Here is an 18,401-nt window from a genome sequence, read left to right as displayed (position 1 = left end):
AAGAATGTAGATTGGGGGCAGATGTTTGAGGGCAAATCAACATCTGGCATGTGGGAGGCTTTCAAGTGTAAGTTGATAGGGATTCAGGACTGGCACATTCCTGCAAGGATGAAGGATAAGTATGGCAAGTTTTGGGAACCTTGGATAACGAGAGATATTGTGAGCCTAGTCAAAGAGAAAAAGGAAGCATTTGTCAAAGCTAGGAGGCTGGGAACACACGAAGCAAGTGTGGAATACAAGGAAAGTAGAAAGAAACCTGAGCAAGAAATAAGAAGGGTTAAAAGGGGTCATGAAAAAGCATTGGCCAGCAGGATTAAGGAAAATCCCAAGGCTTTTTATACATATATATCTGCTCGGGCTGCAGTAGAGTGTGACAGTTGGTATCTCACTGAGGGAGTGCTGCTCGGGCTGCAGTGGAGAGTGACAGTTGGTGTCTCACTGTGGGAGTGCTGCTCGGGCTGCAGTGGAGAGTGACAGTTGGTATCTCACTGAGGGAGTGCTGCTCGGGCTGCAGTAGAGTGTGACAGTTGGTGTCTCAGTGAGGGAGTGCTGCTCGGGCTGCAGTGGAGAGTGACAGTTGGTGTCTCACTGTGGGAGTGCTGCTCGGGCTGCAGTAGAGTGTGACAGTTGGTATCTCACTGAGGGAGTGCTGCTCGGGCTGCAGTAGAGTGTGACAGTTGGTATCTCACTGAGGGAGTGCTGCTCGGGCTGCAGTGGAGAGTGACAGTTGGTGTCTCACTGTGGGAGTGCTGCTCGGGCTGCAGTGGAGAGTGACAGTTGGTATCTCACTGAGGGAGTGCTGCTCGGGCTGCAGTAGAGTGTGACAGTTGGTGTCTCACTGAGGGAGTGCTGCTCGGGCTGCAGTAGAGTGTGACAGTTGGTGTCTCAGTGAGGGAGTGCTGCTCGGGCTGCAGTAGAGTGTGACAGTTGGTATCTCACTGAGGGAGTGCTGCTCGGGCTGCAGTAGAGTGTGACAGTTGGTGTCTCACTGAGGGAGTGCTGCTCGGGCTGCAGTGGAGAGTGACAGTTGGGGAAGTGTGGGGAAGTTTTTTTGTTTTCTTTTTTTCTTGCTGGTAATGGCTTCAGGGATGGCAGTTCAGGCAGTATGCTGCATCTCCTGTGGGATGTATGTGGTGAGGAAATCCAGTAGTGTTTCAGGAGATTTTAGTTGTAAGAAGTGCATTCGATTGCAGCTTCTGGAGGAGCGTGTAAAGGAGCTGGAGGGGGAGGTAGAGGAACTCCGCATAATTCGGGAGGCGGAGGTGGAAGTTGATAGGAGTTATAGAGAAATAGTAACTCCTAGAAATGAGGCTTGGGTCAATGCCAGGAGGAGGGGTAAGAAGCAATCGGGAAGACAATCCCCTGGGGCGGTTCCCCTCCATAATAGGTTTTCGGTGCTGGAGGCTACAGTTGAGGAGGAATCAACTGAGCATAGAGAGCAGATCTCTGGGGGTGAGCCGAGTGAGAAAGCTCAGGTGGTTAGGGGCTGTAAAAGACTGGGCCTTGTGATTGGGGACTCCACAATTAAGGAGACAGATAGGAGGGTCGGAACTAAAGGTAGGGACTCAGGGTTGGTGTGTTGCCTACCAGGGGCTGGGGTCCGGGATGTGTCTGACAGGGTATTCAGGACTCTTAGGGGGGAGGGAGATAAACCACAAGTTATTGTACATGTGGGGACACACGACATAGGGAGGATAGGGGAAGGGGATATTAGGCAGGGATTTATGGAGTTGGGGTGGAAACTAAAGGCCAAGACTGACAGAGTGGTTATCTCTGGACTCTTGCCTGTACCACGGGATAGTTTAGAGAGGAATAGGGAGAGGGAAGGTTTGAATTCATGGCTGAGGGGATGGTGCAGGAGGGAGGGGTTCAGGTACTTAAGCAATTGGGGCTCGTACTGGGGAAGGTGTGACCTCTATGAGAAGGATGGTCTACACCTTAATCAGAAGGGGACCAATATCCTGGGGGGTAAATTTGCTAAGGCCATGCAGGGAGGTTTAAACTGATTCGGGGGGGGGGGAGGGATCCTGAGTAGTGGGGCTGAAAGTGAGGGATGCATGGATGGGGACTGCAATGCACGGCATTGCAGAGGTGGGGTGGAGCAGGGTTTGAAATGTGTATACTTCAATGCCAGGAGTATTCGCAATAAAGTGGGTGAACTTGCAGCGTGGATCAGTACCTGGGACTTCGATGTTGTGGCTATTTCAGAGACATGGATAGAGCAGGGGCAGGAATGGATGCTGCAGGTCCCGGGGTTCAAATGTTTTAGTCGAAGTAGGGAAGGAGGTAGAAGAGGGGGAGGGGTAGCATTATTGGTCAGAGATTGTATCACAGTGTCAGAGAGGAGGTTTGATGAGGACTTATCTGTTGAGGTAGTATGGGCGGAGATTAGAAATAGGAGAGGAGAGGTCACCCTGTTGGGAGTCTTTTATAGACCTCCTAAAAGTTCTAGAGAGGTTGAGGAAAGGATTGCGGAGTCAATCCTGCTTAGGAGTGAAAGTAATAGGGCAATTGTTATGGGGGATTTTAACTTGACTAATATTGACTGGAATTGTTATAGCTCTAGCTCGTTAGAGGGGTCAGTTTTTGTTCAAAGCGTGCAGGAAGGTTTTTTGACTCAGTATGTAGACAGGCCAACTAGAGGTGAGGCTATATTGGATCTGGTGCTGGGAAATGAGCCAGACCAGGTGCTAGACTTGGAAGTTGGTGTGCATTTTGGTGATAGTGACCACAATTCGGTTACGTTCACCTTAGTGATGGAAAGGGATAGGCATGAACCTCGGGCCAATGGTTTTAGCTGGGGGAAGGGTAATTATGAGGCTATTAGGAGAGAATTAGGAAACATAGGTTGGACTAGGAGATTACAGGGACTGGGAACGTCCGACATGTGGAGTTTTTTCAAGGAGCAGCTACTGCGAGTCTGTGATAGGTATGTCCCTGTCAGGCAAGGAGGAATTGGTAGGGCTAGGGAACCGTGGTGCACCAAAAAAGTTTCTTTGTTGGTTAAAAAGAAAAAGGAGGCTTATGTTCGGATGAGACGTGAGCACTCGGGTAGTGCACTAGAAAGCTTTAGATTGGCTAAGAGGGAGTTGAAGAGCGAGCTTAGAAGGGCTAAAAGGGGACATGAGAAGACTTTGGCGGATAGGGTAAAAGAGAATCCTAAGGCGTTCTATAGGTATGTCAAGAACAGAAGGTTGGTTAGGGCAGGTTTAGGGCCAGTTATAGATGGCAGAGGGAAGTTATGTGTGGAACCGGAGGAGATTGGTGAAGCATTGAACCAATATTTCTCTTCGGTGTTCACGCAAGGGGACATGAATATAGCTGAGGAGGACACTGGGTTGCAAGGGAGTAGAATAGACAGTATTACAGTTGATAAGGAGGATGTGCAGGATATTCTGGAGGGTCTGAAAATAGATAAATCCCCTGGTCCGGATGGGATTTATCCAAGGATTCTCTGGGAGGCAAGAGAAGTGATTGCAGAGCCTCTGGCTCTGATCTTCAGGTCGTCGTTGGCCTCTGGTATAGTACCAGAAGATTGGAGGTTAGCGAATGTTGTCCCATTGTTTAAGAAGGGGAACAGAGACTTCCCCGGGAATTATAGACCGGTGAGTCTCACTTCTGTTGTCGGCAAGATGTTGGAAAAAATTATAAGGGATAGGATTTATAGTTATTTGGAGAGTAATGAATTGATAGGTGATAGTCAGCATGGTTTTGTGGCAGGTAGGTCGTGCCTTACTAACCTTATTGAGTTTTTTGAGAAAGTGACCAAGGAGGTGGATGGGGGCAAGGCAGTGGACGTGGTATATATGGATTTTAGTAAGGCGTTTGATAAGGTTCACCATGGTAGGCTTCTGCAGAAAATGCAGATGTATGGGATTGGGGGTGATCTAGGAAATTGGATCAGGAATTGGCTAGCGGATAGGAAACAGAGGGTGGTGGTTGATAGTAAATATTCATCATGGAGTGCGGTTACAAGTGGTGTACCTCAGGGATCTGTTTTGGGGCCACTGCTGTTTGTAATATTTATTAATGATCTGGATGAGGGTATAGTTGGGTGGATTAGCAAATTTGCTGATGACACCAAAGTCGGTGGTGTGGTAGACAGTGAGGAAGGGTGTCGTAGTTTGCAGGAAGACTTAGACAGGTTGCAAAGTTGGGCCGAGAGGTGGCGGATGGAGTTTAATGCGGAGAAGTGTGAGGTAATTCACTTTGGTAGGAATAACAGATGTGTTGAGTATAGGGCTAACGGGAGGACTTTGAATAGTGTGGAGGAGCAGAGGGATCTAGGTGTATGTGTGCATAGATCCCTGAAAGTTGGGAATCAAGTAGATAAGGTTGTTAAGAAGGCATATGGTGTCTTGGCGTTTATTGGTAGGGGGATTGAATTTAGGAGTCGTAGCGTTATGTTGCAACTGTACACAACTCTGGTGCGGCCGCACTTGGAGTACTGTGTGCAGTTCTGGTCCCCACATTACAGGAAGGACGTGGAGGCTTTGGAGAGGGTGCAGAGGAGGTTTACCAGGATGTTGCCTGGTATGGAGGGGAGATCCTATGAGGAGAGGCTGAGGGATTTGGGATTGTTTTCGCTGGAAAGGCGGCGGCTAAGAGGGGATCTTATTGAAACATATAAGATGATTAGAGGTTTAGATAGGGTGGATAGTGATAGCCTTTTTCCTCTGATGGAGAAATCCAGCACGAGGGGGCATGGCTTTAAATTGAGGGGGGGTAGTTATAGAACCGATGTCAGGGGTAGGTTCTTTACCCAGAGGGTGGTGAGGGATTGGAATGCCCTGCCAGCATCAGTAGTAAATGCGCCTAGTTTGGGGGCGTTTAAGAGATCCGTAGATAGGTTCATGGACGAAAAGAAATTGGTTTAGGTTGGAGGGTCACAGTTTTTTTTTAACTGGTCGGTGCAACATCGTGGGCCGAAGGGCCTGTTCTGCGCTGTAATGTTCTATGTTCTATGTTCTATATAAAGAGCAAAAGGGTGGCCAGGGAGAGGGAATCTATGCGTGGAGCCAGAGGAAATAGGCGAGGTATTAAATGAGTACTTTGCATCAGTATTCACCAAAGAGAAGGACTTGGTGGATGATGAGTCTGGAAAAGGATGTGTAGATAGTTTGAGTCATTTTGAGATGAAAAAAGAGGTGGTATTGGGGTTCTTGAGAAACATTAAGGAAGACAAGTCCCCAGGGCCTCATGGGATATATCCCAGAATACTGAGAGAGGCAAGGGAGGAAATTGCTGGGGCCTTGAGCGAAATCTTTGTATCCTCACTGGCTACAGGGGAGGTCCCAGAGGATTGGAGAATAGCCAATGTTGTTCCTTTGTTTAAGAAGAGTAGCAAGAATAATCCAGGTAATTACAGGGCGGTGAGCCTTACATCAGAGGTAGGGAAATTATTGGAGAGGATTCTTCGAGACAGGCTTTATTCCCACTTGGAAATAAGTGGACGTATTAGTGAGAGGCAATAGTGAAGGGGAGGTCGTGTCTCACGAACTTGATCGAGTTTTTCGAGGAAGTGACGAAGATGATTGATGAGGGTAGGGCAGTGGATGTTGTCTACATGGACTTCAGTAAGGTCTTTGACAAGGTCCCTCATGGCAGACTGGTGCAGAAGGTGAAATCGCATGGGATCAGAGATGAGCTGGCAAGGTGGATACAAAACTGGCTCGGTCAAAGAAGACAGAGGGTAGATGTGGAAGGGTGCGTTTCTGAATGGAGGGCTGTGACAAGTGGTGTTCCTCAGGGATCAGTACTGGGACCTTTGCTGTTTGTTATATATATATATATATATATAAATGATTTAGAGGAAAATGCAACTGGATTGATTAGTAAGTTTGCAGACGACACAAAGGTTGGTGGATTTGCAGATAGCGATGAGGACCATCAGAGGACAGCAGGATATAGATCAGTTGGAGACTAGGGCGGAGAGATGGCAGAAGGAGTTTAATCTGGACAAATGTGAGGTAATGCATTTTGGAAGGTCTAATACATATAGGAAATATACAGTAAATGGCAGAACCCTTAAGAGTATTGATCAGCAAAGGGATCTGGGTGTACAGATACAAAGGTCACTGAAAGTGGCAATACAGGTGGAGAAGGTAGTCAAGAAAGCATACTTGCCTTCATCAGCCAGGGTATTGAGTTTAAAAATTGGCAAGTAATGTTGCAGCTTTATCGAACCTTAGTTAGGCCGCACTTGGAATATAGTGTTCAATTCTGGTCGCCACACTACCAGAAGGATGTGGAGGCTTTGGAGAGGGTACAGAAAAGATTTACCAGGATGTTGCCTGGTATGGAGGGCATTAGCTATGAGGAGAGGTTGGAGAAACTTGGTTTGTTCTCACTGGAGCGACGGAGGTTGAGGGGAGATCTGATAGAAGTCTACAAGATTATGAGAGGCATGGACAGAGTGGGTAGTCAGAAGCTTTTTCCCAGGGTGGAAGAGTCAATTACTAGGGGGCATAGGTTTAAGGTACGAGGGGCAAGGTTTAAAGGAGATGTACGAGGCAGATGTTTTACACAGAGAGTAATGGGTGCCTGGAACTTGTTGCCGGGGGAGGTAGTACGGTGGTGATGGTAGTGGCATCTTGACAAGTACATGAATAGGATGGGAATAGAGGGATATGGTCCCCGGAAGCATAGGAGGTTTTAGTTAAGTTGGGCAGCATGTTCGGTGCAGGCTTGGATGGCCGAAGGGCCTGTTCCTGTGCTGTAATTCTATTTTTTCTTTGTACTGCCCTAGACCAATTTGTAAAAAGAAAATCCCATGTTTCACATACTTCTTGCCTTTCACTGTTATGCCTTTCCACTGGTCTTTTGTTGATCTATCAAATTATCCATCCTGCCTGCTACAATTCCCACGGTGGGCGGGACCAGAAAAGTTAGGCCTTTATGCCTGTCTTCATGGAGGAAGATGGATAAAGCCTTTCAGGAATACTAGAGAATCAAGGGACTAGCGCGAATAAGAAACTGAAAGAAATTAGTATCAGTAAATAAATAATACTGGTGAAATTAATGGGACTAAAAGTTGATAAATCCCCTGGATCTGTAGATCTATATCCCAGAGTGTTGAAAGAACTGGGTGTACATGTTGGATGCACTTGCGGTCATCTTCCAAAATTCTATAGGTTCTGGAGTGGTTCCTGCAGATTGGAAAGTAACAAATGTAGCCACTATTTAAGAAGGGGGATGGGGTGGAGAGAGAACAGTGAATGACAGATCAGTTAGTCTGACATCAGTAGGAGAGAAAATGCTAGAATCTATAATGGAGTATGTGATAAGAGGACATGTCAAAAATAATGGTAGGACAGTGCAGAATGGACATGGATTTATGAAAGGGAAACTTGATGGAGCTTTTTGAGGATGTAATGAGCAAAATAAATAAGGGGGGAGCAGTGGATGTGCCGTATTCGGATTTTCAGAAGGCTTTCAATAAAGTTCCACACTGGGGGTTGGTAAACAAAGTCAGAACATTTGGGATTGGGGCAATACACTGTCATGGATTGAGGATTGGCTGACAGACTGTAAGCTGCAGGAATAAATCAGTCATTCTCAGTGTAGCAGGCTGTGACTAGTGGATTACAGCAAAGATCAGTGTTTGGGCCCCCGCTATTCACAATCTCAATCAATGATTTGGGTGTGGAGACCAAATGCAACATCTCCGAGTTTGCTGATGACACAAAACTAGCTGGCAATATGAGTTGCAAAGTGGATGCAAGTAGAATTTAATGGAATTTAGACAGGAAATCAGCAAGAACATGTCAGATGGAATATAATGTAGAAAGAAATGAAGTTATCCACTCTATAAAGTAAAACAGAATAGTTCTTAAATGGTGATACATTGGAAAATGTCCAAAGAGACCTGGATGTTCTAGTTCATAAGCCACTGAAAGCTAACATGTAAGTGTCACAAGCTATTAGGAAGGCAAATGGTATGTAAGCAAGAGGACTTGAATACAGGAGTAAGGAAGTTTTGCTGCAATTGTGTAGAGATTTGGTGAGATTGCACCTGGAGTGCTGTGTACAGTTTTGGTCTCCTTACCCAAGGAAGGATGTACTGGCAATAGAGGGAGCACAACAAAAAAAATCACCAAACTGACCCCTGGGATGGTAGAGGAGAGATTGAGGAGACTGTGCCTATTGTCTTTAGCATTTAGAAGGACGAGAGGTGATCTCATTGAAGCAAACATTCTTACAGGGCTCGACAGGGTAGATGCAGGAAGGATACTTCCCATAGCTGGGGCAAGTCTAGAATCTGAGGACAGAGTCTCAGAATAAGAGGTACCCCATTTAGGACTGAGGTGAGGAGGAATTTCTGCACTCAGAAGGTGATGAATCTTTAGAATTCTCTATCCCAGAGGGTTGTGGAGGCTCGGTGATTGAGTACATTCAAGACAGATCAATAGATTTCTAAATAGTAAAAATATCAAGGGATATGGGGTCATGAGGGAAAATGGTGTTGAGGTAGATCAATAGCACAGCAGGATTGAGGGGCTGAATGGCCTATTCTTGCTCTTTTTTCATCTGTTCCTATAATCTACACAATTTTTTCTCATACCAGAAATCAAAGTAGTGAACCTTTGTTACATTCCCCCGACTATGGCAAGTATACCCTTCCTTTGGTAAGGAGATCACAACTGTGTGTACAGTACTCCAGGTACGATCTCACCAAGGCCGAAAGAGTTGCAGTAAGACTTCTGCACTCCTATACTCCAATCACTTTGTAATCGAGGCTAATGTACCTAATACCTTCCTAATTGTTTACTGTACCTGCATATTAACTTTTGCGATTCATGTACAAAGATATCCAAATCTTTCTGAACACAAACATTTTCCAGTTTTTCACCACTCAAGAAATATGATATTGTTTTTTTCTACATTATATTCCATTTGCTACGTCCTTTCCCATTCATTGTCTAAATCTTTTTGTAGCCACATTGCATCCTCCTTACAGCTTGCTTACTTACCCACTTAAACTTGTAACATGGGTAAGCTTGGATATATTACACTCAATCCCTTCATAGTAGAATACGTATATATAGAGCTGAGGCTCAAACACGGATCCTTGCAGTACCCCACTTGTTGCACATTGCCAAGCCCAGAATGATCTGTATACTGTTTCCTGTCCTCTTTTCACAAATGACTCATTTAGTTGTGTGTGTAATTTAGTACCTTGAGTGAAAATTGGTAAATGGGATTCAATTTCCTGAGATCATTGATGATGAAATAAAGAAGTGAAGTTCTGGCTGCTGCTGGCCGATAGCACTCGCGAGCTTCGTTGATCTTCAATTCGTTCTCCTTTGCTTCATTCACCTGTATGACAACAGATTCCCTGTGAATTACCCTGCAAGGCTAATACTAATAAATCCACATTTCCCATCTCTCCTGGAAGCACTGAATTGTATTGTGGCAGAGCTTCTGGAGGATTTTGAATTCAGAAGCGCTGCGTAACTTAGTAAATTAAGACTAACAAACCTCATGGATCAGGTACTATATACTCCTGGAATTCTCTACCCACTTCCCTTTCCCTTGTTACCATTCTCCTTGCCGTAAAGTCTACTTCTAGTGTGCAAAGTCAAAAAAATATGTCCAAGTCTGGAAAGTCAGCGAATATGGTGAATCTGTTGCAAAGATATCAAATACTAAATGATCTATAGATATCTAAGACCCCTCCATTAGACTTTGTAGCAGGAAACAGTTTGGAAGGAGCACCAAATGCATTCTGAATGGTGCCAGCACCTGTTAGTGTGATTCAAAGCAGTGAACCTCTTTTCAATGAATAGAAAACTAAATGGAATCTAAACTAGGTTGTGGATTCACTTTAATGTGCATTTTGCTCTAATGCCCAAGACAAATTTATAACCCAATCTTGTCCGAATCCACAAATTCGCCATGTCTCTTACAACTGATCGGAACCGTGGAATTGAAGATTTTCTGCTCAATGTCTATCATGGTGGGAATTCTGTGCCACGATAACTATTTGGCCTTTTCCACATCTGCAGACAGCTGAATTTGACGTATACGGTTTAGGATTCAGAAAATGATTTTTGCAACAGATCACCTGAAATCTTGTAATGAGACGACAATGTTTCACCTTCTGCTCGATCTCTGCTGCAGTCAGCTTTGTTGTCTCCAACCTCTCCACCAGCTCTGTGTCTCCAAGGAAGTTGCCTTCTGCAGCAGACAAGCGAGTAAGGAGCTCGTCCTCCAGTTGCTTGAGCTCGATCTTAAAATGATTCTGTTGCTTAGTCAACTCAGACTGTGCAGAGAAAACAAAACCACCAGTGCATTGGAATAGTTGAATTTCAGTCAGAATAAGCACATTCTATTAAAAAAAAACGGTTGCAAGATATGACCATCATTGTTCCTTCCCCTTTGGATCTAGTTGAATGGAAGTCTCCAGTTCAATTTTTAAAATTTCCATGACAGTGATGGAAATTTTAAAACAAACCTACACTGACCTCAGATCGCTGATAAAACCACGTCTCCGGCATAAAGGGATTATCAATCAAATTTAACCTACAATAAGACAGGTGGTTTAGGGTTGTACGCAATGTTAAAATCTCAAACCTGATCCCAACCTACTCTCTTCCAAGATGAATGGAAATGGGATGTGGGATGCAGAAATGGGGTGCAAGATACACAGCCAACTCACTTCAGGAGCTTGATTGGCAATTTAAATATTATACTGAGAAGGCAGCCTCAGATTTAATTGGCTTTACAGGCTTAACCTTGGCCGGCCATATTTCCAGGGCCTTGGGATTCCTGGTAGCTGAAGAGAAGTGAGTTCAAGTGCCATGCAGTACAGCTTGTTGTCCAGGAGCAGCATGAGACATTGTCCTCCAAGTTCACCTTCTTCTTTTGGACTGGATCTATACTGTCATCACACATCAGAGATCAGAACACCGCCCCCACCACTGTTATCTGCTCTAGAATGTTCCCTGTCTGACTCGAAGTCAAGTCCGTTAATCAGGCTCACTTCCAGGTGGCGACCCTGCTGTCAAATAAAATCTTGTTTTAGAATTGAAACTTCAAAGCCTGAGGGGAAACTAGATCAGTCCCTTAGATGAAGAAAGTTTACATTGTTTCTGACTCCTCATGATGCTGCTGACTCTGTGGGTGCTTTCTTCAGCTTCACTATATCAGTTCATTCAATTTACAATTCGGTCTGGCACAGGGTTTCCTCCCACAGTCCAAAAGATGTGCTGGTTAGGTGCATTGGCCATGCTAAATTCTCCCTCAGCGTACCCAAACAGGCACCGGAGTGTGGCGACTAGGGGATTTTCACAGTAACTTCATTGCAGTGTTAATGTAAGCCTAATTGTGACTAATGAACAAACTTTAAATGCAAATTCTTTAAATGCAGAGCAAACACAAAGTAAACAGCCACTGCAGGTAGCCCTCTACTGCTCTCAAGCCCATATATAGATGAGTCACTCCTAGAATGGCAATACAATGAACATGAAAAAACAGTGCTTAGCTTGGTCTCTTCTGACCATGCTTCTGCGTCAGGCTAGGTTTCATTAATGACTTTGGAGCTGTGCATACCTCTCCAGGATTTGAAATTATAGCACAGAGACAAAGATGTTGTTGGCATTGGTGGTCTAAATTTACCCCTGCTTTTGGTGGGAAGCACCAAACAGTGCTGGAATCCCCAAGGTTAAAATGACACTGGATGTGAACATGTTGGAACACGGTGTAAATTCCTTGGCAAATATTTTAAACACTTGCCCACCCTATTCGTTCTAGGCAGGCTCGATTAAAATAAGGCCTGAAATGCTTAACTTTAGTAAAGAAATACAATGGCCTGCTGCATTCTCCAATACTGTTATACCTCTTGATATTTAAATACTGCTACAAACTCTACTGAAAACTTTAGCTTGGTTCTGATGAACACATGCAATATATAATTTTTGTACAAAATGGGCGATAAACAAAAGATCATCGGCATGGCATACAAAGATCATAGGCTGCAAGAAACAATGTAAAAGCACATGCATGGCCCATGCATGTAAATTTACACTGTCTCCTTTTTGTCCTTTTATTATCCTTCCACCCCCCCCCCCCCAACAAAATGAATGATACTTTCTGAAATACTGTTCATAGAAACCAATACAATCTGATAATCAATGGGCAAGGTAATTTGAAAAGATCAATTACTTAATTACTGATCACATATGATATTTTAAGTTACTGTTACAATCAGCTTTTGCTCTGGGGTTGGGACCCTGACAATATTTGAAGGTATGGCCAATCAGTGGCCAAGGTGCACACTAGCCATCCAATTCAGGACAGCGGATAAACGACTGAAGCCCTTCAGCACTGGGATAGTGGAATTTCCACCATTCAGAGGTGGGCACGACCAATACAGGTAACAGAGAGGAAGAGGGCTTCTCAAGTTGGCCCTAGGAAACTTCTCCAAACTTATAAAATTTCTTCAACCCCTCCTCTATGGTCATTTATAAGCTGTGGCTGCCATGGCAAGGTGGCATTAAATAATTAACTAGAGAGCTGACACCCCTCGCCCCTCCCTCTTTCCCTGGTCTGATGTCCAGTTACCACCTCCTTCCCTCCAGTTGTGTTGGGGCCACTGGGTGGTTGAAGCACCATCTGCCAACCAGAAAGTTCCAGCTGACAGCCATTGTGGCGCCTTAATAGGTCCATTAAGGTGTGTTATTGGCTACCCACCACTTGCAGCAGGATAGGTACTTCCAACCCAAACTGTCACGTTCCAAAATGGCCCAGAGACAGGAACATGCCAACAAATGTGAATGTTAAGTATATTTATTAGTGTCACAAGTAGGCTTACATTAACACTGCAACATTACTCTGAAAATCCCCCAGTCGCCACACTCCGGCGAGAGAATTTATCATGGCCAATGCCCCTAGCCAACACATCTTTTGGACTGTGGAAGGAAACTGGAGCACTCAGAGGAAACCCACGCAGACACGGCGAGAACGTGACCCACTGTGACCCAAGCCGGGAATCGAACCCGGGTCCCTGGCGCTGCTGATGCTGAGAAACTGTGGGCCTGTCCAGCTCCCGTCTGATCCCCTCTGTAGATTGAATCTCTTCTAAGATTAACAGGACCAGACCTTATTTAAAATAGGAAAAGGAAAATTCTTTTGCAATCGCACATATCAGGATTACAGTTGCTTCTGTTCCATCTCCAGGCAATGTTCACCCCACAAATACAGTACCTTCAGGTGTTCTAGATCTGGCCTCTCAGTGGTGACCACTTCAGCCAGCAGCTGATCTTCAAGCCCATCCCTCGTGACAGTGAAATTAATGAGTGTCGTCTGAGCCTGCAACTCAGGTTTGTAGTGTGGGTTGGCCAACTTTGTATGAAGAATGAGTCGGAAACTGCTGTTAAATTCACACTCTTTGTCACCAATCTTTATGCATCTGACAAATAAATGAATAAATTACTTATTTTAGACAAAAATGTAATGCACTTGATGTACAATAACCTGTGGAACAGGAGCAGGAAAGTTGGATGGCGTTTTATTGGTTGACATGGACATGATTGGTTGAACTATCAATTTCTATGCAGTCTTGTATCACAGTACAAATCAGAACAATAATGGAAAACTGAGCTTTTAGAATTTATAGCATAAAAGAAGGCTATGTGGCTCATCAGATCTTGATATAGTTAACTCTTCAACTCTTCATCCTTCCCTTGTCCTTATATGCTTCATTTTATGCATATCAATTGCTATTTGAATGATGTTATAGCTGCTCTGACAATACCAGCTTCCAATAAACCCTTCAGCAAAAATATGATTCTAACTTTGCCATCATTCTTGTCATGATAATCTGGAGTCTGTGTTGCTTAATTACTAAGTCACCAATCAGCTCCTCATTATTTACCATCTCAGAACTTCTTATAATTAGATGCCTCCAATTTTCACCACCCTAGTGAAGAAAGCCCTCAATATTGACTCTTTTTCATAACTTTACCTTGTCAGTGTTCTGAATGGTCAGTGCATGAAATGCAACACACGATCGAAGGTCAGGGTCATTTTATGTAATTTATTTGTGAACAATTCCGCATTATTATGGTCTTGTTTGACCCAAGACATGATTTGTTATATTTCACTTCACAGAAATAATATTTTTCAGTACAGCTTTTTCTCTTAAGGCTGCTTCAAATTGAGTGGGTTTAGTCAGGCTAACTACAAATTGGCCCTGATAGGACAAGTTCAACTGCATCGCTTCTCAAAACAGAATTAATGCACTATTGATAGAACATTACTAAAACAAATTAAAATCTCTGCTGATGGATTGGCCTATAGGGTACTGTAAGACATGAAAGGAATAATTAGTATTCATTACTTCACACTCTACAACATTCCAATTATTAATGAAGTTCAATTTGTAGACTGCAAAATCCATCAACAACCTCTCTGTAGCTATTACTAATCAGAGAACAAGTAAGACACAGCAATGGCAATAGTTTCAAAGTTTATTTATTATTGTCACAAGTAAGCTTACACTGCAATGAAGTTACTGTGAAAATCCCCTAGTCGCCTCACTTCGGCCAGCGCGTGTTTGGGTACACTGAGGGAGAATTTAGCATGACCAATGCGGTTTCCTCCTACGTCTTTCGGACTGTGGGAGGAAACCGGAGCACCCGGAGGAAACCCACGCAGACAAGGGGAGAACGTGCAGATTCCGCACAGACAGTGAGCCAAGCTGGGAATTGAACCCGGGTCCCTTGCGCTGTGAGGCAGCAGTGCTAACCACTGTGCCACCGTGCTGCACAGTAACAAGGATATAAGAGAAACAAAACATTTAAGATGAGGTCAAAAAATATTTAAGACATTGTCAAACTACAATGACGTTATACCCAAAATTTCCTCACAGCTGCTCCCACTGCATATGGCAGAAACCATTTCATGCATGTAGCCTATTCATAGAATCATAGAAACCCTACAGTGCAGAAGGAGGCCATTCGGCCCATCGAGTCTGCACCGACCACAATCCCACCCAGGCCCTACCCCCACATATTTACCCACTAATCCCTCTAACCTACACATCTCAGGACTCTAAGGGGCAATTTTTTTTTTTTAACCTGGCCAATCAACCTAACCCGCACATCTTTGGACTGTGGGAGGAAACCGGAGCACCCGGAGGAAACCCATGCAGACACGAGGAGAATGTGCAAACTCCACACAGACAGTGACCCGAGCCGGGAATCGAACCCGGGACCCTGGAGCTATGAAGCAGCAGTGCTAACCAATTATATATATAATTATACTAGTATACTTAATATTTCTTCTACATTATAAAAGCTATACTGAAAATAGTCAATTTCACCATTTAATAGTTCTGGTTTCAGTTTACTAAAGATATAAGTAGTTACTAACTCCATTTTAAATGCGATATTTTTAGGCTAAATTAACTGTGATTAATAAATAACTACTTGCGAAACACTTAGCAGGAAGTATTTGTATTTATTATTTACTGAAGTAACACAATTGCAATGTTTCCGTACTATTTTGGCAGCATTTTGTTTGAGAAAGTACACAAGAAGCTATTCAGAGCTACATAGGAACACACAGCTTAGTTCAACTAAAAGATTATCAATAAACAAGACCTGTAAAATGTGATCGATTTATCTCCTCAGTATCTGGGCACTGGTTAGGTTGCATGTGCCCAAAATGTACGCCATCTATATTTTGAGTTCTGGGCAGGATTTCCCCCCAAAATTTCTAAGTGTTGTAACAGCGAGAAACAAGTTTTTGACGCTCTGCATCACAATATTTCCACACTCAGTGCAATGGAAGAGCTGTCATGTAATTCATGCCATCGTGGAGGCTCCAGACACGTGACCAACCCCAGCCTGGAAAGCTGTGGGCAGAGGCAGTGAGTGCCCATGCACTGGTACAGAGGACCAGGGTGGAGGGGAACCTGGCATCAGTCCCGTCTGGAATGTCCACATCGATCTACTCCACGGTCTTCCAGCATCCAACCCCCAGCATGTTCCTTCAACCCCTCTGGTACCCACCATCATAACTCTTGCCTGCCGAGTCACGGTCCCGACAGACACCACCTGATTGCTCCCACTCCGACACCCTTCCAGCCATCAGGCTTTCAATCCCCCCTTTCTGTCCCGCAGGAGAAGATGGCCCATAATCTCCGGGAGCGGGAACAGACCGGAGATGGGGTCCCTGAGCTGCGTATACTCACTGCATTTATGGAACGTGTGACGGAGCTGTCAGGGGAGTTTGAGGATAGAGTTGTGACCGACAGCCAGTTCGGGGTGAGCTACAGAAGTGAGGAGCCACAAAACCTTCACTCATATGACCTGTCTCAAGTAAGTTGCAAGCTGTCCAGATACTTGTCCCTCCCTTGCACTGCAGGAGATGACACCGATGGGGCCAGGCCCTCAGGAATCAGCGCCCATACTGCTGTCCCCCTGCACTGCCTGCAAGAATGTTGGAGGCAGGTTCAATTCAGGCATTCAAAGGGCATTATATGATTATTTGAATAGAAACAATGTGCAGGGGTACAGAGGAAAGACAGGAGAATGGCACTAAGTCATGTTCATTTGGAGAACTGGTTCGGACACAATGAATCGAATGCCCTCCTTCTGTGCCTTAACAATTCTGCGATTCTAAAAATTTCATGGGTGTAAGGAGTAAGATAAAGCAGAAAAAGAGTGCCTACGATAGATAGCAAGTGGATATAGCTTCATTGTATGGTTAGGGTCTTGGTGGGGAATGTGAGGTTTGGGAGACCAGGGTGGGACCACTAAACTGGGGCTATGACCCTGGAAGAGAATGCCTACGATTGGCACAAGGGAACTCCAGGAGTTAATCTCAAGTCCATGTCCTTTCTTGAGCTATATTAATCACCTTGGCTTTGTTGTGCAGGGCACAATTTCAAAATTTTCAGATGACACAAAACTTGCAAGTGTGGTGAACTATGAGGAGGATAATGATAGATGTCACTTTGATAGGCTGGTGGGATGTGTGGACAAGTGGCAGATTAAGTGATTGATTTTGGTAGGAAGAATGAGGGGGGACAATAGAAAATAAGGGTACAATTCTAAAAGGGAATAAGAACCACAGTGACTTGGGGAATATTGAAGGAGACATGGAAGGTTGAGAAAGTGATTAATAAAGCATATGGGATCATTAGTTGTATATATAAGGAAATGGCATACAAATACAGGGAAGTAATGAAGAGCCTGTATAAAGCCCTGGTGCAGCCTCAACTGGAGTATTCTGTCCAACTCTAGGCAGCACACTTTGGGAAGGATGTGAAGATATTCAAGAGAGTGCAGAAAAGATTCACGAGAATGGTCCCAGGGATGAATAACTTCATGAACGATATGCTCTGTCTTTCTTGCGCACAAGAAATAATACTTTTCACTGTACGTTAATACATGTGACAATAATAAATCAAATCAAATCAAAAATAAATGGAGAAGCTGGAATTGTGTTCCCTGGAGAACAGATTTGATAGAGGTTTTCAAAATCACAATGTGTCTGGTCAGAATGCAGAAGGGAAAAATAGTTCCCATTGGCAGAAGGGTCAGGGGACATGGATTTAAAGCGTTGATTTGGCAAATGAGGCAATAGAGATATGAGGAACAGTTTTTAATGCAGCAAGCAGTTAAGATTTGGAATGCTCTTACTGAAGGTATGGTGGAGGCAGATTCAATCGAGGATATCAAAATAAATAATTATTTAAAGCAAAATGAATTGCAGGGCTACAGGGAACAGGTGGAGGCCGAGTTACTCTTCCAGAAAGCCAGCATCAATACGACAGGCCAAATGAACTTCTGTGCTGTAACAATTCTATGATATTGTCATATGCCCTTATCGCCCATATGTGAATGTATTATAGAATCTCATCTCATTATAGAGTTATTCATTCTCCGTCACCTTCAAACTCTATCTCTTCCCAGTACACCCAGAACCCAAACCTATTCATATCAGATTATGCTCCTCCAGTCTGCTTTACTGATTTACCATATACCTACTTCATTTTTCATATCTCATGGACAGTTAATGGAGTAATGTCTCGTGAAATGGGGATACGGTAGTGTCGTGGACTGGTAATCTAAGAGACCCATGTTCATACTCTGGGGACATAGGTTCAAAGTCCACCACGGCAGCTGGTGAAAGTTAAATTCAGTAAAATCTGGAATATAAAGCTAGTCTTAGTAATGGTGACCGTTAAACTATCGATTATCATAGAAACCTATCTGGTTCATTAACATTCTTCAAGGAAGGAAATCTATGATCTTTACCTGGTCTGGCCTACATGTGACTCTAGATCCACAGCAGTGTGGCTGATTCTTAACTGCCCTCCCAAATAGCCAAGCAGGTCACCCAGTTCAAGGGCAATCAGGGATGGATGATATAGGCTGACATGGCAGTGT

At 44.2% G+C, this 18,401-nt stretch overlaps 1 protein-coding gene across 1 annotated transcript in view; it reads right to left on the bottom strand.

The window, feature by feature from the left end:
• LOC144503618 (dynein axonemal heavy chain 11-like) overlaps positions 1-18,401 on the bottom strand; it is a 383,758-nt gene that overhangs the window by 90,615 nt on the left and 274,742 nt on the right. The window contains exons 66-68 of the mRNA XM_078228239.1: positions 13,207-13,411; positions 10,100-10,264; positions 9,178-9,318 (exon numbers count right to left, since the gene is read on the bottom strand). Coding sequence (XP_078084365.1) covers positions 9,178-9,318; positions 10,100-10,264; positions 13,207-13,411 — 511 coding nt within the window. The remainder of the gene's footprint in view (positions 1-9,177; positions 9,319-10,099; positions 10,265-13,206; positions 13,412-18,401) is intronic.

This window comes from Mustelus asterias, chromosome 2 (genome assembly GCF_964213995.1).
Source record: "Mustelus asterias chromosome 2, sMusAst1.hap1.1, whole genome shotgun sequence".
Classification (NCBI taxonomy): domain Eukaryota; kingdom Metazoa; phylum Chordata; class Chondrichthyes; order Carcharhiniformes; family Triakidae; genus Mustelus; species Mustelus asterias.
This window is presented reverse-complemented; position numbering and strand designations above follow the sequence as displayed.